At 46.3% G+C, this 19,765-nt stretch overlaps 1 protein-coding gene and 1 long non-coding RNA gene across 4 annotated transcripts in view; one reads left to right on the top strand and one right to left on the bottom strand.

Moving 5' to 3' along the window:
* Positions 1-2,317, bottom strand: part of PPP4R2 (protein phosphatase 4 regulatory subunit 2) — a 55,586-nt gene extending 53,269 nt beyond the window's left edge. The window contains exons 1-2 of one of the 2 annotated variants that reach the window (XM_053294673.1): positions 2,073-2,317; positions 954-1,035 (exon numbers count right to left, since the gene is read on the bottom strand). In XM_053294673.1, the coding sequence (XP_053150648.1) occupies positions 954-1,035; positions 2,073-2,217 (227 nt within the window). In that variant the 5' untranslated portion in view covers positions 2,218-2,317. Of the gene's footprint in view, positions 1-953; positions 1,036-1,852 lie in introns of both variants that reach the window. The other variant, XM_053294674.1, reaches the window with a different exon arrangement.
* Positions 2,199-19,765, top strand: part of LOC128344486 (uncharacterized) — a 34,016-nt gene continuing 16,449 nt past the window's right edge. For both annotated transcript variants that reach the window (XR_008315880.1, XR_008315879.1), the window contains exon 1: positions 2,199-2,543. This is a non-coding gene — a long non-coding RNA (uncharacterized LOC128344486). The remainder of the gene's footprint in view (positions 2,544-19,765) is intronic.

Below are 19,765 nucleotides of genomic sequence, written 5' to 3'. Positions count from 1 at the left end.
CAGGTACAACATTCTCAGTATCAGTTTCCCATCTATAAAGTCAATTGTAAAGAACAGCTTCTTAAGCAAACTTCTATGCATGGCTCTACTTGATCTAGAATCACATGCAAAAAAGAGTGCCATATGAGCAGTTCCCATTGCTAATTATTAAAGTGGTACTCTCACATGCTTTGGAAATGATCTGTAAATATACTTTATTATTAATATAAGCAAATCCATGGAGAACTAATCTATCTACAGCCACTAGTCTGGTGGTTATAGGCCCACCTTCAGCCTCAGAGGCAAGACACCTCTAAATACCAGGTGCAGGAGAGCAACAGCAAGAGAGAGGGCATGCCCTCACCTCTTGCCTGTAAGCTTCTCAAAGGCATCTGGTAGGCCACTCTGTGAAACAGGACACTGGACTAGATAGTCCTTGGGCCTTAAACAGCATGGCTGTTCTTATGTTACTAATTTGGTTCTTCCATAAAGGACCAGCACTGCCCTAATGTACAATTAGGCTGAGAAAACTAGTGTTTTGTGCTAGCTAGTGAATCAAAACTTACTGAAGGGCAGAAAGTTAGCTTGCCGACATCTCTCTGAATCAAATTGTCACCTTTTCACACAAGTGGCTACAGAATGTGGCAATGTCTGTTCTTCAAGTTAGCTAACCACTCTGATAACAGATTGCAACATACACACAATGCTTTTCCAGTTTCCACTCAGAAAAACAGGGACCAACACTGAATAAATCCCAATAAGAAAGCACCAGGCTCACTATATGAGTAAGTGCAATGACTTCAATCAGGAAAAAAAGTTACCCTGAATACACTTAATAAACAGACAGCAGGGTTCTTAATCTGGAATTATGTAGGTATTTAACTGATCAAGTAGTTCAAAACATGAATAATATTTGGTTGCTTCTGACCTGTCCAAGGACACAGAAAGAACTGATCACAGTCAAAATCACTCACATTGTCTCTCCGGTCTTGGCAACGTGACAAAGAAACTGATCCAATATTGGACATACTTCCTTCTTCCCTCTCTTTTCAAAATCTGCAAAAAGGAGAGAAGAAATGGGAGAAATTATTGAGTTCACATCTTGCTCATTAAACACTAGCCCTGGCTCTCATAATACTCCCTCATTCCATTATCCCACATGATAAATAGGAAACCCTGAACCACATCGCAGACCAGGGCCTTACAGGCCTCTCATAGATACTAAATGCACGTCAGTAGCTGAGAAGTTGATTGCCAGCTTCTCCTTTAAAGCTGGTTTCTAACATCAGGCTACGTGCCTCAGGTTGGGCAGCCAGGTGAGACGGTAGCCAGTGCGGGCCTCTGATTTCAGAAAAGGAGAGTATAACAGGAAACAGAAAAAGGGAAAGGGGGATTCGAAGGGGACACCTATACAGGAAATGAGGAAAACACAAACTAGGTTGGAGAACTCTGAAGGCCCTTCTAAAGAGAGGAAGGGGAGATCAGACAGCAGTGGAGGAAGATGAAACCCCTGGTTTGCAGGGCATATGACGGTCCCCAGACTACCACCCCCAATGCAGACACACTGAAGCACAGAACAGGGCCCAGGAAAACAGATTCCCCGGACTCTGTCAGGACTGGCGAAGGGGGAAGATGATAGCCATCTACTCACCCCCACCTCACAGCTTATTTCCCACCCCCAAAGAAACAGATAAAAATATCTTCCTTTTCCTAGGAAATCCCCAGAGTATTTTATGCGACTTCCCCTAGACTGAGGATCAAGCCCCACTCCCCAAGGCCGATGACTTCCCCCTTCCCTTCACCGCCCCGTGACCTCAGGGTCGCCACCCACTCCCACCTCCTCCCCCCCAAAAAACATCCCCAGAGCCTCCACCTTTTAGCGCCTCTTGTAGCCTCTCGACGTCCATGATCCGCCGCTACCTCTTCCGCCGCCTCCCTCCTCCTCCTCCTGCCCCCCGGGCCCTCACAGGAAACAGTCACCACCAGCAGCCGCGGCAGCGACTGTGGCTCAGCCTCAAACACACAAACAGAGAGAGAGAGAGAGGGAGGAAGGAAGAGAAAGAAACAGAATCCCGGCGGCCGGGCTCAGCAACCTTCCAACATGGCGTCCAAGCCGTCGCCGTGCGCGCCCCCGCCACGCTCTCGCAAGTACACCGAAGGGAGCCTCTCCTCTTCCCGCCGGCCCGGAGGCGCGCTCGCCGAGGGGGAGGGCTGGAGAAGCTGAGGGGGCGGGGACATGACCAGTGACGTCACCGCCCCGCCTTAGAAAGGCTGAGGGAAAGGCCGGCAACACTGGCGAGGCTGCTCTTCCCCGAGGAAGGGGCGGAAAGACGCCTCCCGTCCTTCGTTGTTCCGCCCACTCCCGATTACATCACGTTCTGGGGCGTCGAGCTCGCGCTGCCTTCTTCCTTCAGCTCTGTCTGTGTCTTCCGCTGTAGGCTTGTCCTTCTGTGCTTGGGATATTGGAGGTGCGACGCTTCGTTCTCAGTTGTCCACAGGCACACCTGAGGCAGGTAGTGCCTCTCCGCGTGTCTCTCGTTTATCGACATAGGCAGGCAGCGCAGGTACAGACAGGGGCACTGTTGCTCTTCCTCAGTCTTTTTCCTCCCACTTGACTGGTTTCTCTGTTCCCAGAATAACAGCTATTGCCCTTGTAGTCAGGGAGGGTGTCGTAGAGGGGATACTCCAATATACGCACTCCAGTAGTGTCTTGGTTTCTAATGATGCTTGCTGCAAACAAATCTCCGTCCTGGTAACTTGACGTGAATACTGCTTTGACCAGCGGAAGAACGGGCTATGAGCGTGCAAATACAGGCAGGGGATATTGCAGAAAGATATTTTCTACCGGCAGGACCGTGGCAACATTATTTCGCTAATCTCTAGGGGATTAGAATTTGGTCAAGTAAATTGTAATTTGTCATTGTTCGTTCCTATATGTTTGCTTGGAGGAGAGATTTCTTTATCTACCCCAGCTGCAGCAGAAGTGCACAAGTAAGGCGAGCTCTGCTAATTAATATTGTCTGGTGACATGGAATTGAAGATAAAGTAGTTGTAGTTGTATTTTGGAAATCCACCAGGAAGACAGATTAAGGCCTACATGCCTCGCTGCTGGCTACATACAGGAAGAGGGGAAGGGAGAAGAAGAAGTTTTCTCTTTATCTTTCCAGGTGAGGGAATTAAACCTGAGACTATCAAAGGAGAAAACATGGTCAGTGGGATAATGCCCTTAGTGGCTGTGTCTACCCCTAATGCCCCTCGTGGTCAAGAAGGTTGCTGGTGATAAGAGTCGATGCTATTAGGAGCTGCATCTCCAACACTACACAAAGGTTTATCACCATTTTATGAATAATTCTGACTGCTATATGTGGAGACCTGTCAGTGTCTTATTTTAATTGTGTTACATTTAAATTAAAAAATAGTTTGCTTTATATTTGTTTTTTTATACCACCCCATACAAAAAAAAGTCCCACTCCAAAAACCATTAAAACATTGACACAATTAAAACAACTTAACACAAATAAAAACTCTAAAACCACCCTGAGCCATTTTGGAAGGGCGGTATATAAATCAAATAAATAAATAAAACCTGAAGCTTTAAAACTATAAACTAAAAGCCTGACTAAACAGGTATGTTTTCAGGCCCTTTAAAAAAAAAATTCAGAGAAGGGGAAAAACTATACAGTTAGAGCCTCAATTGCCAGGAGCCTTGCAGGGAGGAGGACATCTTAACATCTGCTTCCCAGAGACAGCTGCTCTCCAGTGGTGAGAGCCTGTGTGGCTGCTGTCTGCTGTTATCAGCTTGCCAGCCTGTGTGCCCCCAAAGTGTGGGACTGTCGCTGCTGCCTTGGGGGTGGTCTGTGTGGGATCAGGGCCTGAGTGAGTGAGTCAGCAGATCTTGAGGACCAGCTGCCCAAATTAGTCATCTTTCTGGGCTTATAAAAGGGCTGCTGCCTGTGCTCTGTGCCTCAGTTGCTAGGAGCCTTGCAGGGAGAAAGACATCTTAACATCTGCTTCCCAGAGACAGTTGCTGCCCAGTGGTTAGAGTCTGCGTGGCTGCTGTCTGCTTTTGTCAGCCTGTGTGCCCTCTAATGTGTGGGGCTGTGGCTGCAGCTGCTGCCCTGTAGGTGAGTCTGTGTGGGATCGGGGCCAGAGTGAGTCAGCAGTTCTTGAGGACCAGCTGCCCAGATTAGCCATCTTTCTGGACTCATAAAAGGGCTGCTGCCCTGTGGTGGCAGGCCCACCAAAGGTGGGGTGGCCACTGAAGGGGCTATACCAAAGGGCATCGCCCCTTTGGGGGAGCCACTTCGGGAGGAGGGGTGGCGAGGGCCAGATGGTGTTTTCTGGCTTCTGTTGTTTTTAGGTCCTAGGTTTTTCAGATGTGTCTTGGTTTGTCTGGGGATGGGGAGATGGGGGGGTGTCTACTGACTGTGGGGTGGCTATTCCGGTGGTGGTGGTGGGGAATAGGAGAAGTAACACTGGCAGGTCAATTAGTCATTACAGGGGAAGGGAAGTCAGAAATCTATTAGCTGTTTCCCCTTCCGGCTGTCCTTCCAGCTCTTTGACCTTGGAGAGCAGTACCCACCTCCCACAGACCCTCACCTTGCTCCTCTGTAGTGCTAGTTCAGTCCAAAATAAGTCGGAAACCATCCATGATTTGATTCCGGATGAAGGGGCAGACCTGGTATGTCTTACAGAGACTTGGTTGGGGGAGGCTGGTGGCCCAGTCTGGTCCCAGTTGCTTCTTCCAGGGTACTCTGTTGAGGAGCAGGTACAGGGACTTGGGTGGTGAGGTAGAGTGGCTGTGGTCTATAAGAATAACCTCTCCCTGACCAGGATCACTGTGGAAGTGTCTGACCATATTGAATGTGTGTACTTAAGTTCGGGGACCAGGGATAGACTGGGACTTCTCTTGGTGTACCAATCAACCCCCGCTGCCTGATGGAGTCCCTAACTGAGCTGACGGACTTGGTCTCGGGTTTGGCATTGGAGTCCCCCAGGATTGTGGTGCTGGGGGACTTCAGTGTCCACTTTGGGACCAATTTGTCTGGGGCAGCTCAGGAGTTCATAGCAGCCATGACTGATCAGGGTGGTGTTCCATGGGTGGGGACTCCTGAAATTTCCCCATTGTCATGGACGGACCACCATCCAGTTAAGGTTGGACTCACAGTCACACCCCACCTTCGCTGGGACGAGGGGCCCATTAGAATGGTCTGCCCAAGAAGGTTATTGGATCCAGTAGAGTTCCAAGAAGGCTTGGAGGGATTTAGTGTTGGCTCTGCTGGTGATCCTGTGGATGCCTGGTGGAGAATTGGGACATAAGACTCACTAAGGCAGTCGACATGATTGCTCCTAAGTGTCCTCTCTGACCTGCTTCAAAATTGGCTCCTTGGTATACGGAAGAACTCTGGGGGCTGAAGTGGAAAGGTAGACAACTGGAGCACAAGTGGAGGAAGACTCGACCCAAATCCGATAGATTACAACATACAGCACATTTGAAGATCTATGCTCTGGCAATACGGCTGACAAAGAAGTTATTCTTTTCAGCCCGTATTGTATCCGCAAGTTCATGTCCGGCGGAGTTGTTCAGGGTTGTGAGAGGACTAGTAAGTGCCCTTCGTCCCGTGAATCAGAATCTGAAACCATCTATAGCCTGCTGTGACGTGTTTATGATTATTGTGTGGATAAAATCTCTCTTATTCGGGCCGACTTGGATTTAGACCCCACAATTACTGCAGTGTCTGAATTGGAGGTGTCTAGTGACTCTTATGTGGTCAGGCTGGATCAGTTTCAGTTTGTGACTCCTGAGGATGTGGACAAGAAGCTTGGATCGATGTGGACTACCACCTGTTCTCTTGACCCATGCCTGAAATGGCTAATACTATCTGGCAGGGGGTTGTTGTAGAAGGCTTAGTAGAGATCATAAATGCTTCTCTGAGGGAGGGCAGGATGCCTCCTTGGCTTAAGGAGGCAATTATTAGACCACTTTTGAAGAAGCTTGTCTTGGATTCCTCGGAGTTGAGCAATTATAGGCCTGTCTCCAACCTTCTGTGCCTGGGCAAGGTAACTGAGAGGGTGGTGGCATCTCAACTCCGGGCAGTCTTGGATGAAACTGATTATCCAGACCCATTTCAGACTGGCTTTTGGGTGGGTTATGGGGTGAAGACTGCATTGGCTGGCCTGATGGATTATCTCCAATAGGGAATTACAGAGGAAGTGTGACTTTGTTGGTCCTTTGGGACCTCTTGGTGGCTTTCGATACTATCAACCATAGTATCCTTCTGGAGCGTCTGAGGGGGTTGGGAGTGAGAGGCACTGCTTTGCAGTGGTTCCACTCTTACTTATCGGGCAGATTCCAGATGGTGTCCCTTGGGAACTGTTGTTCTTCAAAAACTGAACTTCAGTATGATGTCCCTCAGGGCTCCGTATTGTCTCTGATGTTGTTTAACATCTATATGAAACTGCTGGGAGAGATCTTCAGGAGATTTGGTGCAGGGTGTTATCAGTATCCTGATGACACCCAAATCTTTTTCTCCATGTCAACATCATCAGGAAAAGGCATAATCTTCCTAAATCCCTGCTTGGAGGCATTGATGGGCTGGATGAGAGGTAACAAGCTGAGGCTGAATCCAGATAAGAAGGAGGTACTTATTGTGAGGGGTCAGTACTCGGGAGACGATTTTGATCTGCCAGTTCTGGATGGGGTCACATTTCCCCAGAAGTAACAGGTATGCAGTCTGGGGGTGCTTCTGGACACAAACTTCTCCCTGGTGTCCCAGGTTGAGGCAGTGGCCAGAGGTGCCTTTTATCAGCTTTGGCCGATACGCCAGATGAGTCCATTTCTTGAGATAAATGACCTCAGAACAGTAGTACATCAGCTGGTCACCCAGACTTGATTACTGCAATGTGCTGTATGTGGGGCTGCTTTTGTATTCAGTTGGTCCAGAATGCGGCAGCCAAGTTGGTCTCTGGGTCATCTCGGAGAGACCATATCACTCCTATCTTAAAAGATCTACACTAGTTGCTGTTAAGTTTCCGGGCAAAATACAAGCTTTTAGTTCTAACCTATAAAGCCCTAAACAGCTTGGGCCCTGGGTATTTAAGAGAACACCTTCTTTGCTATGAACCACACCACCCTTTAAAATCATCTGGAGGGGATCGTCTGCAGTTGCCACCGGCTTGTCTGGTGGCTACTCGGGGATGGGCCTTCTCTTGCTGCCCCGAGGCTTTGGAACACACTTCTGCTGAAATAAGAGCCTCCCCATCTTTGACAACTTTTAAAAAGGCAGTCAAGATACATTTCTTCACCCAGGCTTTTAATTAGATATTGCTTTAATTGTGTTTTTAATAGTTTTAACATTTTGAATTTTAATTGTTGTAATGTTTTATTCTTTTTATCTGTTTTTATTGTTGTAAACTGCCCAGAGACCTGCATTTTGGGCAGTATACAAATGTGTTATAAAATAAAATAAATAAATTCATTAGGAAGCCTGTTCCAGAGTCCTTGGGCTAGAAAAGGCCCAGTTTTGAGTTGTCAGCAACCAAGCCAGTGGCAACTGCAATTGGACCTCCTCAGATGATCTTAATAGGTGGTGGGGTTAATGAAGAAGAAAGCATTATCTTAAATACCTCGAACCCTAGCCATTTAGGGCTTTCTAGATAACAAGTATTTTTCAGCCCGTTAATTTAACGGGCGCTAGTCTGCGCCCTCAACCGCCGCCTCCTCCCACCCGGGCCCACCGCCTCCTTCGACTGGGGCTGGCGCTATCCGGGGCCGCCGCCGGCCTCCCCGGCCGGGCCAGGCCCCCCGCCACCTCAGGCCCCCCGCCACCTCAGGTCCCCCGCCACCTCAGGGCTCCCTTACCCTTCCCACGGCCGGTCAGGTTCCGCGGCCGCCGCCTCCAGGCTTCCCGCGGCGGCCGCCACCGCCACCAGGCTCAGTCTCCCGCCGTGGCGGCTGCCACCAGTGGGCCCAGTCTCCTTGTGGCCACTGCCGCCACCATCGGGGCCAGTCCCCTGCCGCGGTGGCTGCCGCCAGTGAGGCCCGCTGCGGCCACCGCTGCCTTGCCTGCACTGCCGCCATGGCGGCTGCCACCATCAGGGTCAGTCGCCCCGCTGCGGCCACCGCCTCCGGCCTTCCTTCCAACATGGCCGCCCATGTCCCTGTGGCCGTATCTTTCTCGGACGTTCTGGGCATGTGCCCTGCGCATGCCCAGAACGGCCGAGAAAGACACGGGCAGGGACACGGGATTACACTCTAGGGCTTTATTATAGAGGATGACCAGCACTTTGTAATTTGCCCATAAAATTATTGACAGCCAGTGTAGTTCTTTTAAAATGGGTGTAATACGATCTCTTTGGGCAACTCCAGTGACTAACCTGGCTGCTGCATTCTATACTAACTGCAGTTTCCGAACTACGTACAAAGGCAACCCTACACAGAGCGTATTTTAGTTGTGAAGTCTAGATGTTACCAGCATATGCACCACTGTTTTAAGGTCATATATTTCCAGCAATGGACGTAGCTGGCGAAACAGCCAAAGCTGATAAAAAGCATGCCTGGCCATTGTCTCAACCTGAGATATCAGGGAGAGGTTTGAGTCCAGATGTACTCCCAGACTTTGTACCTGCTCTTTCCAGGGGAGTGCAACCTTGTTTAGAACAGGCAGACCACTTTCTAAATCTTGACCTCCCACGATGACTACCTCTGTCTTGCTTGGATTCAGCCTCAGTTTGTTCTCCCTCATTCAGCCCATTACCACCTCCAGGCAGGCATTTATAGAAGTTAGGACATTTCCTGATGAAGATGACATGGAGAAACAGATTTGGGTATCATCAGCATACTGATAACGCCCTGCACCAAATCTTCTGATGATGTCCCAGTGGCTTCATGTAGATGTTAAAAAGCATTGCAGACAGTATGGAGCCTTGTGGGACTCCATACCGGAGGTCTTGTTTTGAAGAGCAACAGTCTCCAAATGACACAATTTATTTTAGCACTTCTTGAGAATATTCTTATAACCTATGGCCAGATGGATTTGAACTAGGAAGAAACTACAGCTGTTCATAATGATACCAGATTCATGGAAGGACAGAGCTCCTGTGCCTTCAATAGTTCTGTAAAAATAATTTCAGCTGGGGCAGCATTTTTCTGTCAAGCAGATGACAAAGAAATTGTCTCCCATGTCCAAATCTGACACTCTAGCCTCTGCGTTACAAATCCCTGATACATTATTTTCATATTCTGACTGGAGCTATGCAAAATAGCCTACCCTTTCGCTTTCTGCATATGCATCCTTTTTACAGTGTTTGGTTGAAGAATTATTTACTGGCATGAGAATGATATATTTCACAGATAAAGGCATACCAAGGGGATAGTCAAATATAATGTGTTTCAGGAATAATACATAGATCCACTATGGAGCTGTCTCCTGTGTTTAAGGAGCTATGGTGATCTTAGAAAAAGAGGCATTTGTTTAATATGGAGGTCATTTGGCCACCCTTTGCATATCACTCTGGCTCAGTTTGATTTGTTGCATGCCTTCCTGTTCTAGTAGCTCATTATGATAATATGTGATGTTTGCCATCCTCTATGGCTGTTAACGGATCAGAGGTGGGGGAAACCTGCAGCCTCCAGAACTACAATAAAGGAAAGGAAAGATTGTGCTTTCGAATTGGTGTTGACTCCTGGTGACCACAGAACCATGTAGTTTTCTTGGTAGAATGCAGAAGGGGTTTACCATTGCCTCCTTCTGTGCAGTATGAGATGATGCCTTTCAGCACCTTCCTATATTGTTGCTGCCCCAGATACTGTGTAACCTTGTCAGTTGAAGCTTTTCCTTTACTGGTGCAATGGCTCCCTTTTTGAGCTCTTTTTATTCCAATCTCGGCCTGCCTGGATTCCCTGATGCCTTGCTAAGTGGTTGCCCTGCTGCCAGACCCAGACTTCTTCATCTCCCCCAGACCTGGCATGGACACCTGTTCTGACGTAGCAGAATGTTGTTCAAAGAACAGCATAATCTTTCAAGAGGTGAATGACACAACATGCTGGCATCGGGGCGTGGTTGGCATCAGGACATATGCTGCCTGTCAGCCAGTTTGCAGGCCTTGTGGAAGGTGTCCTTTCTCTTGCTCCAAATGAGAAAGAAACCATCCAGGTGATTAGTGAACCACCTGCGAACTGGGAGACACTGAAAGGTGGTATGTGCCCCAATGCTGGCCATGCCCCCTAACACCAGCATATCAGCATTGGGGGTGTGGCTAGCAATCAGACACATACTGCCTGTCAGCATCTCCCAGTGTGCTCCGAGCAAGAGAAAAAAAGCCATCCAGCTGACTAGAGATAGATTGCTTGCTGGCTAGGAGATGCCCATGGGAGGCGCATCCAGACCAGCAGGCTGTGGGGGACAAACTGAGGTGTGGCAGGGTGCAGCAAGGCAGGTGAGGTAATGTCTGTGGGCAGAAGGGGTTGAGACGGGTTGTGTGTGCTTGCCACCCTGGGGTTCAGGCACCCCCTGAGGCTGTCACCTCACTTTGTCTCATTGACAAACCACCCCTGTGTTCAAGGATTGTATTCATTTCCCTTCAGATATGTTGGAATTCTATTGTTTCTTTCCAGGGATGCAAGCCATCTCCAGTATTAGAGGAGTATGCATATAATTGTTGGCTTTACTATTATCCGGCCTATGCCATCTCTGTGGACTGTAGTCCCATGACAGAATGGAAACAAGCAAAGATCACCACTAGAGTTAGTGGTGTTTATTATACCTCACTTTTAAGATAAAATTAGATTAATGCTGAGAGTTCAGCTCAGTGTAACTATAGGCAAATCCCTCTAGAACTATTAACTAGTGTCTTAAACAAATGTAGAGACAGCAAAGAAAGAGGCAGGCCTCAAGCTGATACTTTACATTATTATTCAAAAGTTGCCTGCCCAACGTATTTTGACTAACCTGTCTCAGGGCAATGTATCTTCATGTCTTATTCTGGTACTCTAGTTAAGCAAGTAAAGCAAGATTGCTGTGGGCCACCTCCAGCCTCAGAGGCACGATGCCTCTCAATACCAGTTGCATGGGAGCAGGGTGGATTTGATTTAAATCAAACTGATTTAAATAATGATTTAAATCATGATTTAAATCACTAGCAGGGTGGATAAAAATAAAAAAATCCGATTTAAATCAAAAAAATCCGATTTAAATCAAAAAAATCCGATTTTTTTGATTTAAATCAGATTTTTTTTTTATTTTTATCCACCCTGCTAGTGATTTAAATCAGTTTGATTTAAATCAAATCCACCCTGCATGGGAACAACAGAAGGAGAGAGGGCATGCACATACCTCCTGCCTGTGGGTTCTCCAGTGGCACCTGGTGGGCCACTGTGTGAAACAGGATGCTGGAATGGATGGGCCATGTGCCTGCTCCAGCAGGGCTGTTCTTATGTTCTAACCCAATAATACACTTTCAAAAAATTAAGAGTTAATTGCTGTGTGGTATCCGGAATGAGGCACATAAATACCCTTTGCCCCTGTGGAAGACCTTTGATCAAAACGCATTGGGCAATCTTAACATAATAAATTACTACTTTCAACCTTGAGGCCTTCCTCCTTCTTTTACTCGTACTCTTCTGCTTGGTGTTTCCCTCCCCCGCCTTCTCACTTACATGAATGTAATGTAGTGTCACTGAAGTAATGAGGAAACACACGTGAATCGTCCTTGAAGGTTACTGCACTTCAAAATATCTTTGAATACAATTAGAAATATCCCGCTGATAAAGTCGTCTTTCTTTGTTGAACCACTCTAAGGGTTATTATACAAATCAAGTGGCAGTATCTTCTTCTCAAAATTCCTTCTGGCTGACAGAGAAAAGTGTCCCTTGCCACCACTCTCTTCAGTTTTCAGGCTGGCAGAGCCAATTTGTCATCTGATGAAATAACTGACAAGGCTCATCCATCTTTAACACTTTTCCTGGTGGCTGTGAATACTATGTCTCAGTAGTGTCCAATAAGGAGAGGAAACTATTACTATCCGGGTTTCAAAAAAATGGATAATAGAACATTAGTGAATTGAGGATCTGCTTTGCTCAGGCTTTGTCGTTATGGCTTTGTGATGAGATTGTTGCTCCTCTAGCAAAGCAGAGATATTTCTAAAATAGAGGCTTTCACTCTGACTTGTGCTGCAGGAGAGGGGCAATTTCCCCTTCCCTCTGAAACATACAGTGCCTCCCAAAAATCTATCCCTGTGAGTCAGGTGACCTTCAGGAAATATTTTGATGGGGTACAGTGACCTTCAGAGGGAAGAAAGATTGGCAAAAAATCTCCCCTCCCCTGTAGTGCCAGTGCAGCATTAGTCTGGATGTCATCCAGGGACTATCAAAGGGAAGAAAAGAAGAAGAAACCTAGTTTTGTGTTAATTGCTTTAACTAGTCCATTTAAAAAACTTATTGAGATATTTTTGAGGAAAATATTTGTTAAATATAAAGCCTGGGATCCAAAGAGCTGCTTACTCTTATGCAAGAAGGTCAGTGAAATGTTTTGACAGTTTTTTAAATTTTAGCTCCTGAGCCTCATTCAGTATCGGAAACCTTTCTGAAGCCTCCTTTGGTTTCAAAGTTAGCCATGCAACCTGTATGTGGTTGCTGCTGAAAAATAAGCCCCATGTCCTCTTGGGCTCATGGAACTAATTTCCCAGGCTGACATGCTAAGGAGAATTACTGAGGAAGAGAGCTGGTCTTGTGGTAGCAAGCATGACTTGTCCCCTTAGCTAAGCAGGGTCTGCCCTGGCTGCATATGAATGGGAGACTAGAATTGTGAGCACTGCAAGATAGCCCTCTCAGGGGATGGAACCGCTCTGGGAAGAGCAGAAGGTTCCAAGTCCCCTCTCTGGCAGCATCTCCAAGATAGGGCTGAGAGAGAGATTCCTGCTTACAACCTTGGAGAAGCTGCTGCCCATCTGTGAAGACAATACTGAGCTAGATAGACCAATGGTCTGACTCCATATATGGCAGCTTCCTATGTACTCAAAGTAGCCCAACTGAAATTAAAAGGACAGATTAAGCATCACCTGGCTTGTCCTTTTAATTTCAATGGGACTACCTTGAATAATTCTTCTTATGTCAGCCACATTTCGTTGGATCTTGACTACCAGGGTTAGTATTAGAGGTTCACATCACTGGGAAGCTGCCCAGGGCTCTCAGGTCTCTCCCTGAGACCACCTCTGCGCCCAGAGCCATTGAGTGGTGGCAGCACATAAGGAGGCATAGAGGGCAGTTTGCAGAGGTCTCCCTGAAACTTGGAGCTGGTCTATCTGGACCAGAATTCCAAAGTCTTGTATAAGCAAACAGGAGCCCACTGCTGCTGTGATTTCTCTCCAGACTGATTGCATCCATGCATCTTAGGTCATGAACATACTTTTCTTTTGCAGACATGCATGCGCCTCCTGTCCTTATCTTGGATCAAGGGTGAGGAGAAAATACTGAGAGGCATTCCTCTTTGGGTCATTCCCCTTTCAGACAATACTTCCCTCACTGAATGTTTGTCCCAGGCGGCATCTCTTGCAACACCCTGATGCCCTCTTGGTACACCCCTTTATCATGTAAATGTGCATCCCCCTTTTAATTGTATGGGCCAAGGAGGTATCATCTGAACTGTTCCTTTGTTTCCCTGCTCACAACTGGTTTGGGGCACTGCAGGGGACAGCAGATACCTACAGTCTCTTTTCTCACCTGCCCCCACTTTCCAAAGTCACCTGTTTGGAAACCCAGAACTAGTCTTTCTGCCATCTGGAAAAGGGAAAAAAAACCTTCACCTGTGCAATTTGCAGTTGCTTAGGACAGAGCAAACTGTTATGGCCACAATAAACCATTGTGTAGTAGCCACCCCAACAACTATTACAAAGTTGTATGATCCTTAGGCTAACAAAGGGACTCTTCAAATATAGGAGCTCATGAGATCATTCTGCAGTTTGTGCTGTTAAATGTTTTGGTAGCCTATGCAAAGGCAAGTGATTTTCAGTTCCATCATCCAACATAATAGGATGGTCTGGTTTCTTGGCCAAACCTAATCTATGCCTAATCAATAATTAACCTGAATTCTTTCTCAGCTTTCTCTTATACTTGAAGTTGTTTCAGCCACTGAAATCTTAGATACATTAAGATTTTAAGGTTTTAATTATTTTATATATTTCAATTTTTATTATTTAAAATATACACAAAATCAAACTGGGTTTTCTAATGCCATTACTGAAACTTGGGGAAGTGTCTCTCAAGTCTTTAAAACTGTATTCTGTTTTTGTTCCTTTTTATTATATGCATAAAAGGCTTTATCTTTTTCCTTTATAATCACTAGTACATTGTATGCATAAACAAAGCTTCTGGATTTTTTAATTTTTTTTTTTTTTGGAAACCACATGGAATAGAGCCCCAGATGGGAAGAGGAATGTCTTCCTCACCTCCAACAATTGTGTACTTTCTTATTTCCTGATCATAGATACCAGAACTGGTACATTCATGGCAATAAGAAAGTATGAACCAATGTTTACACAGAAAAATAACACTTTTACTGTTCTGTCAAACTAGTGTTATTTTGTCATGTATACAGAGCCACAATAGTCATCAGTAAAGACATAAATGATTGAGATTTTGCTTATTTCCTTGCATAAAGACCAGAGTTGTTTTGTTTTGATGTGAACACATCAAGTAACCGTACAAGATTTGAAGAAGAAAATGCAGCAGATAGCATAGACCCAGACTTTTGTTGCCATAGATCTTACTTCAGCCTAGCCTACTTCACAGGGTTGTTGTGAAAGAGAAATTTAAGTATGTAGTACACTGCGCTGGGCTCCTTGGAGGAAGAGCGGGATATAAATGTAATAATAAAATATAATAATAATAATAATAGAGGACATTTGCCCTTTATTTGGACTGAGCTACAATGTATGCAGCTAACCAGAATAGTGGAAAAGCAACCTGGCAATGGGGAGATACCCCCAGTGAATCATGTGTGTCCTTGAGTAAGCCTGAAAAGCATGTAAGGCTGGAGTAGTCAGACTGTAATCAAGGCAAACATGTTATGTAATAGGACACAGTAGGTCCCTTTTGTTCTGCACTTCCTCTGAAAAGATCCAGTTGCATCTACTACACCCATCACAAGCCCAGTTGCCTTTTCCTGCCTCTGGGATTTTGCAGTGGACAAAGTAAGGTAAATGATTCTGTCCACCCCAGCCAGCTTGCTACCTCTCCTCTGCCCTTCAGGGACTACTTGCCATGGATTACTTTCCCCTTTCTTTGGCAAAATCTTTACATGGCACCATGGCAGTTTCAGTGGGGGCGTGGGCTGACACTGCAGACCATTGATGTGCTGCAACTGTGATCAGCCATAACTGCACTATTGCACAACATTAAAATTTTTTTAAAGGGAATTTGCTTTCTGCCCATGTGCAAGTTAAGCACCAAATTTCCCTTTGTTATTGGAGTGATGGAAGTGGGAAGGTCTGGGGGAGTGACAGAGGACTACAACTCACGTCTGCCTTGGTGCACATACTCAATATGGTGAAAAGAACCAGCACAAAGTACTGCTAGGTGTGAATGTTCACAAGCAGTTCTCATATGAGCCCTCCTGTAAAAAAAAAAAAAAAAGTCTAGAAGGACCCTTTGTCTCCTGCCCCCATCAGTAAAGCAGGGAGACAGACAGACAGTACTGCTTCCAGAAATGTAGAACCCACACTCAATGTGGTGGAACATGGCTTAATGAACAATAGCTCATGTAAGCAGTTCGTTTTCATCTCTAGTGACCAGTTTGTCCAATACAGGCAGCTTTTTGAGGTCCGTTCCAGGTTAAATGAAATGCATTGCACTCTTGTAGAATTTAATAGGCTTAAATCACATTCTGATGTATGGTGAAGTAGTGATAATTTGTGTTGAGCATAGCACATAACAATAAGAAAACTTAACATCCTGATATATTTGTATTGCGTGTTAGCATTGACTGAACCAGAAATACAATAGAGTAGTACGAGCAGAATTAAGATGCCGGTTGCCTAGGAAATGGAATCTAGTAAGCAGACACATGGAAAAACATGGTTAGATCTAGGTCAATGATTTTCAAACAGTGAGGTGAGAGTCCCCTTTTGGGGAGATTCTTGAACTAGTCTGGGCAGTGACGTAGTTGCAAATTCAGAAGTGCAGGCGCTCTCCATGACACCCTCTATGGCCATGCCCATCTCAACAGCCAGAGGAGCCAAGAAGTACTGGCACTCCAACCCTGCGCATCCCCTCTCCACTACACCCCTGAGTCTGAGGAAGCAAAGGGGTGGCAAAGAACATTATTAGGTGAGTGAGGATTTTGCAATATATGGAGAAGTCTTGTTGAATGCTGGTAGAGCTTCTGGTTTTCTTAGCATTTGTTTCATTAAAAAGCTCTGAAATTGTCAATGACTGCTTACTCGACATTTCCAAACTTATTTAGAAAATGGGCCACGTTTCTAGAAAATACTGTCTTTTTGGATTCGGCCAACCTTCCGGTCACATTTCCCAGCCTAGTTTTTTCTTCCTGTCCAAGACCATGTGGCAGGAAAGACTGGAGTAGGGAGAGAGGTAGGGAGGGATTTGTTTGTACAGAAGAATATTTAATTAGGGGAACATGTGTGCTGGCATGATTTCCAGAGCTGAGGTTACACTGCCAGTGTACCTGCAGTACCAGCTATCATTACATCTTCAAATATGAAATTTTGAATTTCTAACACTTACCCTCCAACATATCATACGTATCTCCTTCCAAGAGAGCTGTCCTTCTGCTTAAGATCTTTTCTTTCTCCCCTTAACGGGGCAAACTGCATCAACTTTCAACTCACCCAGATACAGAGAATCTAGACTTCAGTTGGTTGGCAGCAATTACATTTTACACTTTACTCAGGTCCAGCAAAAACCTTGGCTACTCAGGAATGGAACTTCAGCCAGAGAAAGCAAAACACGCTTTGATTGTCTGGCACTCAGGATATGCACCTCATTCACCCAAGGATGTCTTGGTCTTGACAGTGTACTGAATGCTTAATCTCTGGTGCTGGATGTTATAAAAATGTTAAGAAGCTTTGATTTAAAATTGCAGAAAATCTATTGAAACCATGTTTTTTGGAATGGATGGGAGATGGGTAAAGTTGGAGACTAGATGTGAGCACTATGAAATAGTGCCCTTAGGGGATGGGGCTGCTCTGGGAAGAGCAGAAGGTTCCAAGTTGTGTTGATATGAAGGAAGAGGCAACAAAGTAGTATTGGGAATTGGGTGCAAGGCCACAACTTTATTAAAAATTAGCAGCATCTGAAAACGGGCTTTGTGTAGGTAGCTGGATGGCAGGATCAGGGCAGCTTTAACCTCCCTGGACCGATCCTCCAGTTACCAAGCTGGCCTCACCCCTTCTTGGGACTGGGCAAAGCAGACTTTCAGGGGTATGTGCCACAGTCAATCCCACCCCCCAGCCACCCAGCTGGGTGTTGACCGAAGCCCATTGGCCAGCTTCTTCTCTCTTGCCTTCTACCCTTATGAACTACACCCTTTTTACCCCCGCCATTCAGCTAACCCGCCCCCCCCCAAGTTGTGACATATGTGCAGTGAACAAATTGTATAACCACCACTGGCCAGATCAATCATTTGCCATTTGAGAATACCCACCCCCCTTGTCTGGCAGCACCCCTTTATAGTTGTGCATTTTTGAAAGATAACTTGGACAGGCACAGCCAGAAACAAATAGAGAATTCCCAGGAAAGAAGTAGAAGGAATACAAATGAATGAGGAGAGTAGCTTTTGGCTAAACTTCTGGGATTGGCTTTGACCAGAGAAATCTCACCTACTAAAATATATATATATAAATATTTTATTCTTGATAATATTCCTAAATAGCAAGAGTTTGCTAGGTTCCAGGATGCTTAATGGTGATACCATCTGTCCTTCAGGGGGCAGCAGGGGTGTGAATGGTCCAGGCTGGTCAAGCCCCAGTGAGGTTGAGAGGGCAAGCTGCAGGGGACAGTTCCAGAGAGACAGCTAGGTTGGGCAGGGCAGGAAATAAGGTCAGTAAGGGGGTGGGGCTGGAAGTAGGCTTTAAGCCCCATCAGCTCTGCACTAGGGCATTTAAGACAAGGCAGCCAATGATGAGGGGCTGCTTCTGAGTATGGGAGTCAGGAGTTCCCCAGCAGAGAGAACCGGATGAATGCAGCAAACAAGGACTCAGGTGACCAAACTAACCTGGGCTTCTGAGAGCACCCAGCCCTTTACTTTGGAAATATGTACTCCAGCTTTGACCAGCCACTGCCACCTGCCTCTGGTATGCTCTGCAAAACAAACTCTGCTCTAATCTATCCTCACCCCTCCTTCCCTTATCCTGTCCAGTTAACTGAATCCCTCTCCCAGTTCTTGATAGACAATTATCTATATACTAGTTATTTTAGGCCCGTTAAATTAACGGGCTAGTAGACGCTAGTTGACTGCCCCCGCCGCCCCGTCTCCCGCGGGGCCGAGTGCGGCCACCACCGCCAGCGGGCCCAGTCCTCCCGCCGCGGCCAACGCCGCCAGCGGGCCCAGTCTCCCTGCTGTGGCGGCCGCCGCCAGAGGGCCCAGTCTCCTTGCTGCAGCTGCCGCCACCATCGGGGCCAGTCGCCCCACCGCCACCTCGCCCGCACTCTCCTCCCGGCGTTGGTGGCAGCTGCTTCTCCTCCTCGCGGTCCCAACATGGCCGCCCGTGTCCCTGCGGCCGTATCTTTCTTGGACGTTCTGGGCATGCGCAGAGTGCATGCCCAGAACGGCCAAGAAAGACACGGGCAGGGACATGGGCGCACACTCAACCTCTTTATTATAGAGGATGCCTTTCCCTTTTTCTTTTAAATGTAAAAGCTTAAAGGAACTTGGTGTGTGTTCCTTGCATTTCTCTCCACAATAGCCAAAACAAATAAGGGACCCATAGGAACATAGGAATCTGCCGTATACTAAGTCAGACCAGAGGTCCATCTAGCTCAGCATTGTCTACACAGACTGGCAGAGGCTTCTCCAAGGTTGAGGGTAGGAATCTCTCAGCCCCATCTTGTCAGACTCCTGATGCTTATGCTGGGCATGCTGCAAAACATGTACAGACTGCCCTTGGAGGCCTGGAGCACAACACTACAAGTCATCGCATCATGAATCCTGCTGTGCATTCAGTGCCTTTGTCTTTTTTAGTTAACCTCCTGTCTGTTTTTCTTTAATAGCACACTAGTAAGATTCCCATCTAGTACATGCTTAGCACATAGACTTAGTTCTAATTTTAGCTCTTTCAAGGCTCAGATTTTAGACAATGCAAACTAAAATCAGCAGGCACCCTTTAATAGTTTACTGAATTAGATCCAAGGGACTATGAACCGAAGGAGAAAATATATTAGTGCTGTTCTGTGAACTTTTGCACAAGTGCTAGCAGAAGACTTCGCATAGTGCAGCATCATGATGTATTAGGGGCTAAATTACAATATGAGAAAGATTAATAAGGAAGACATAGGCTGCACTATATACACACCAGTGGGCGATGAAAAGATATTGAAAATTTTGCTTTCACAAAGGGTTGCACAAATGGAAGAACATCTCTGGATTTGGTATTTTCTCATGCAACATGCTTCTGCTAAGATAGAAACATTCCTGTAAGCAATAGAGACTTAGCTTCTACTAGTGAAAGGACACCTTTAGATCCAAGCTCCTGTTTCTGGTGGAAACCAATGTATATTTGTGTGCATGCATGCATATCATAAATAATCAAAACACTCTTCATTTGTTCTATTTTA

This window comes from Hemicordylus capensis, chromosome 2 (assembly GCF_027244095.1).
Source record: "Hemicordylus capensis ecotype Gifberg chromosome 2, rHemCap1.1.pri, whole genome shotgun sequence".
Taxonomy (NCBI): Eukaryota; Metazoa; Chordata; class Lepidosauria; order Squamata; family Cordylidae; genus Hemicordylus; species Hemicordylus capensis.
Note: the sequence above shows the minus strand (reverse complement) of the source record. Positions and strands in the feature narration are given on the sequence as shown.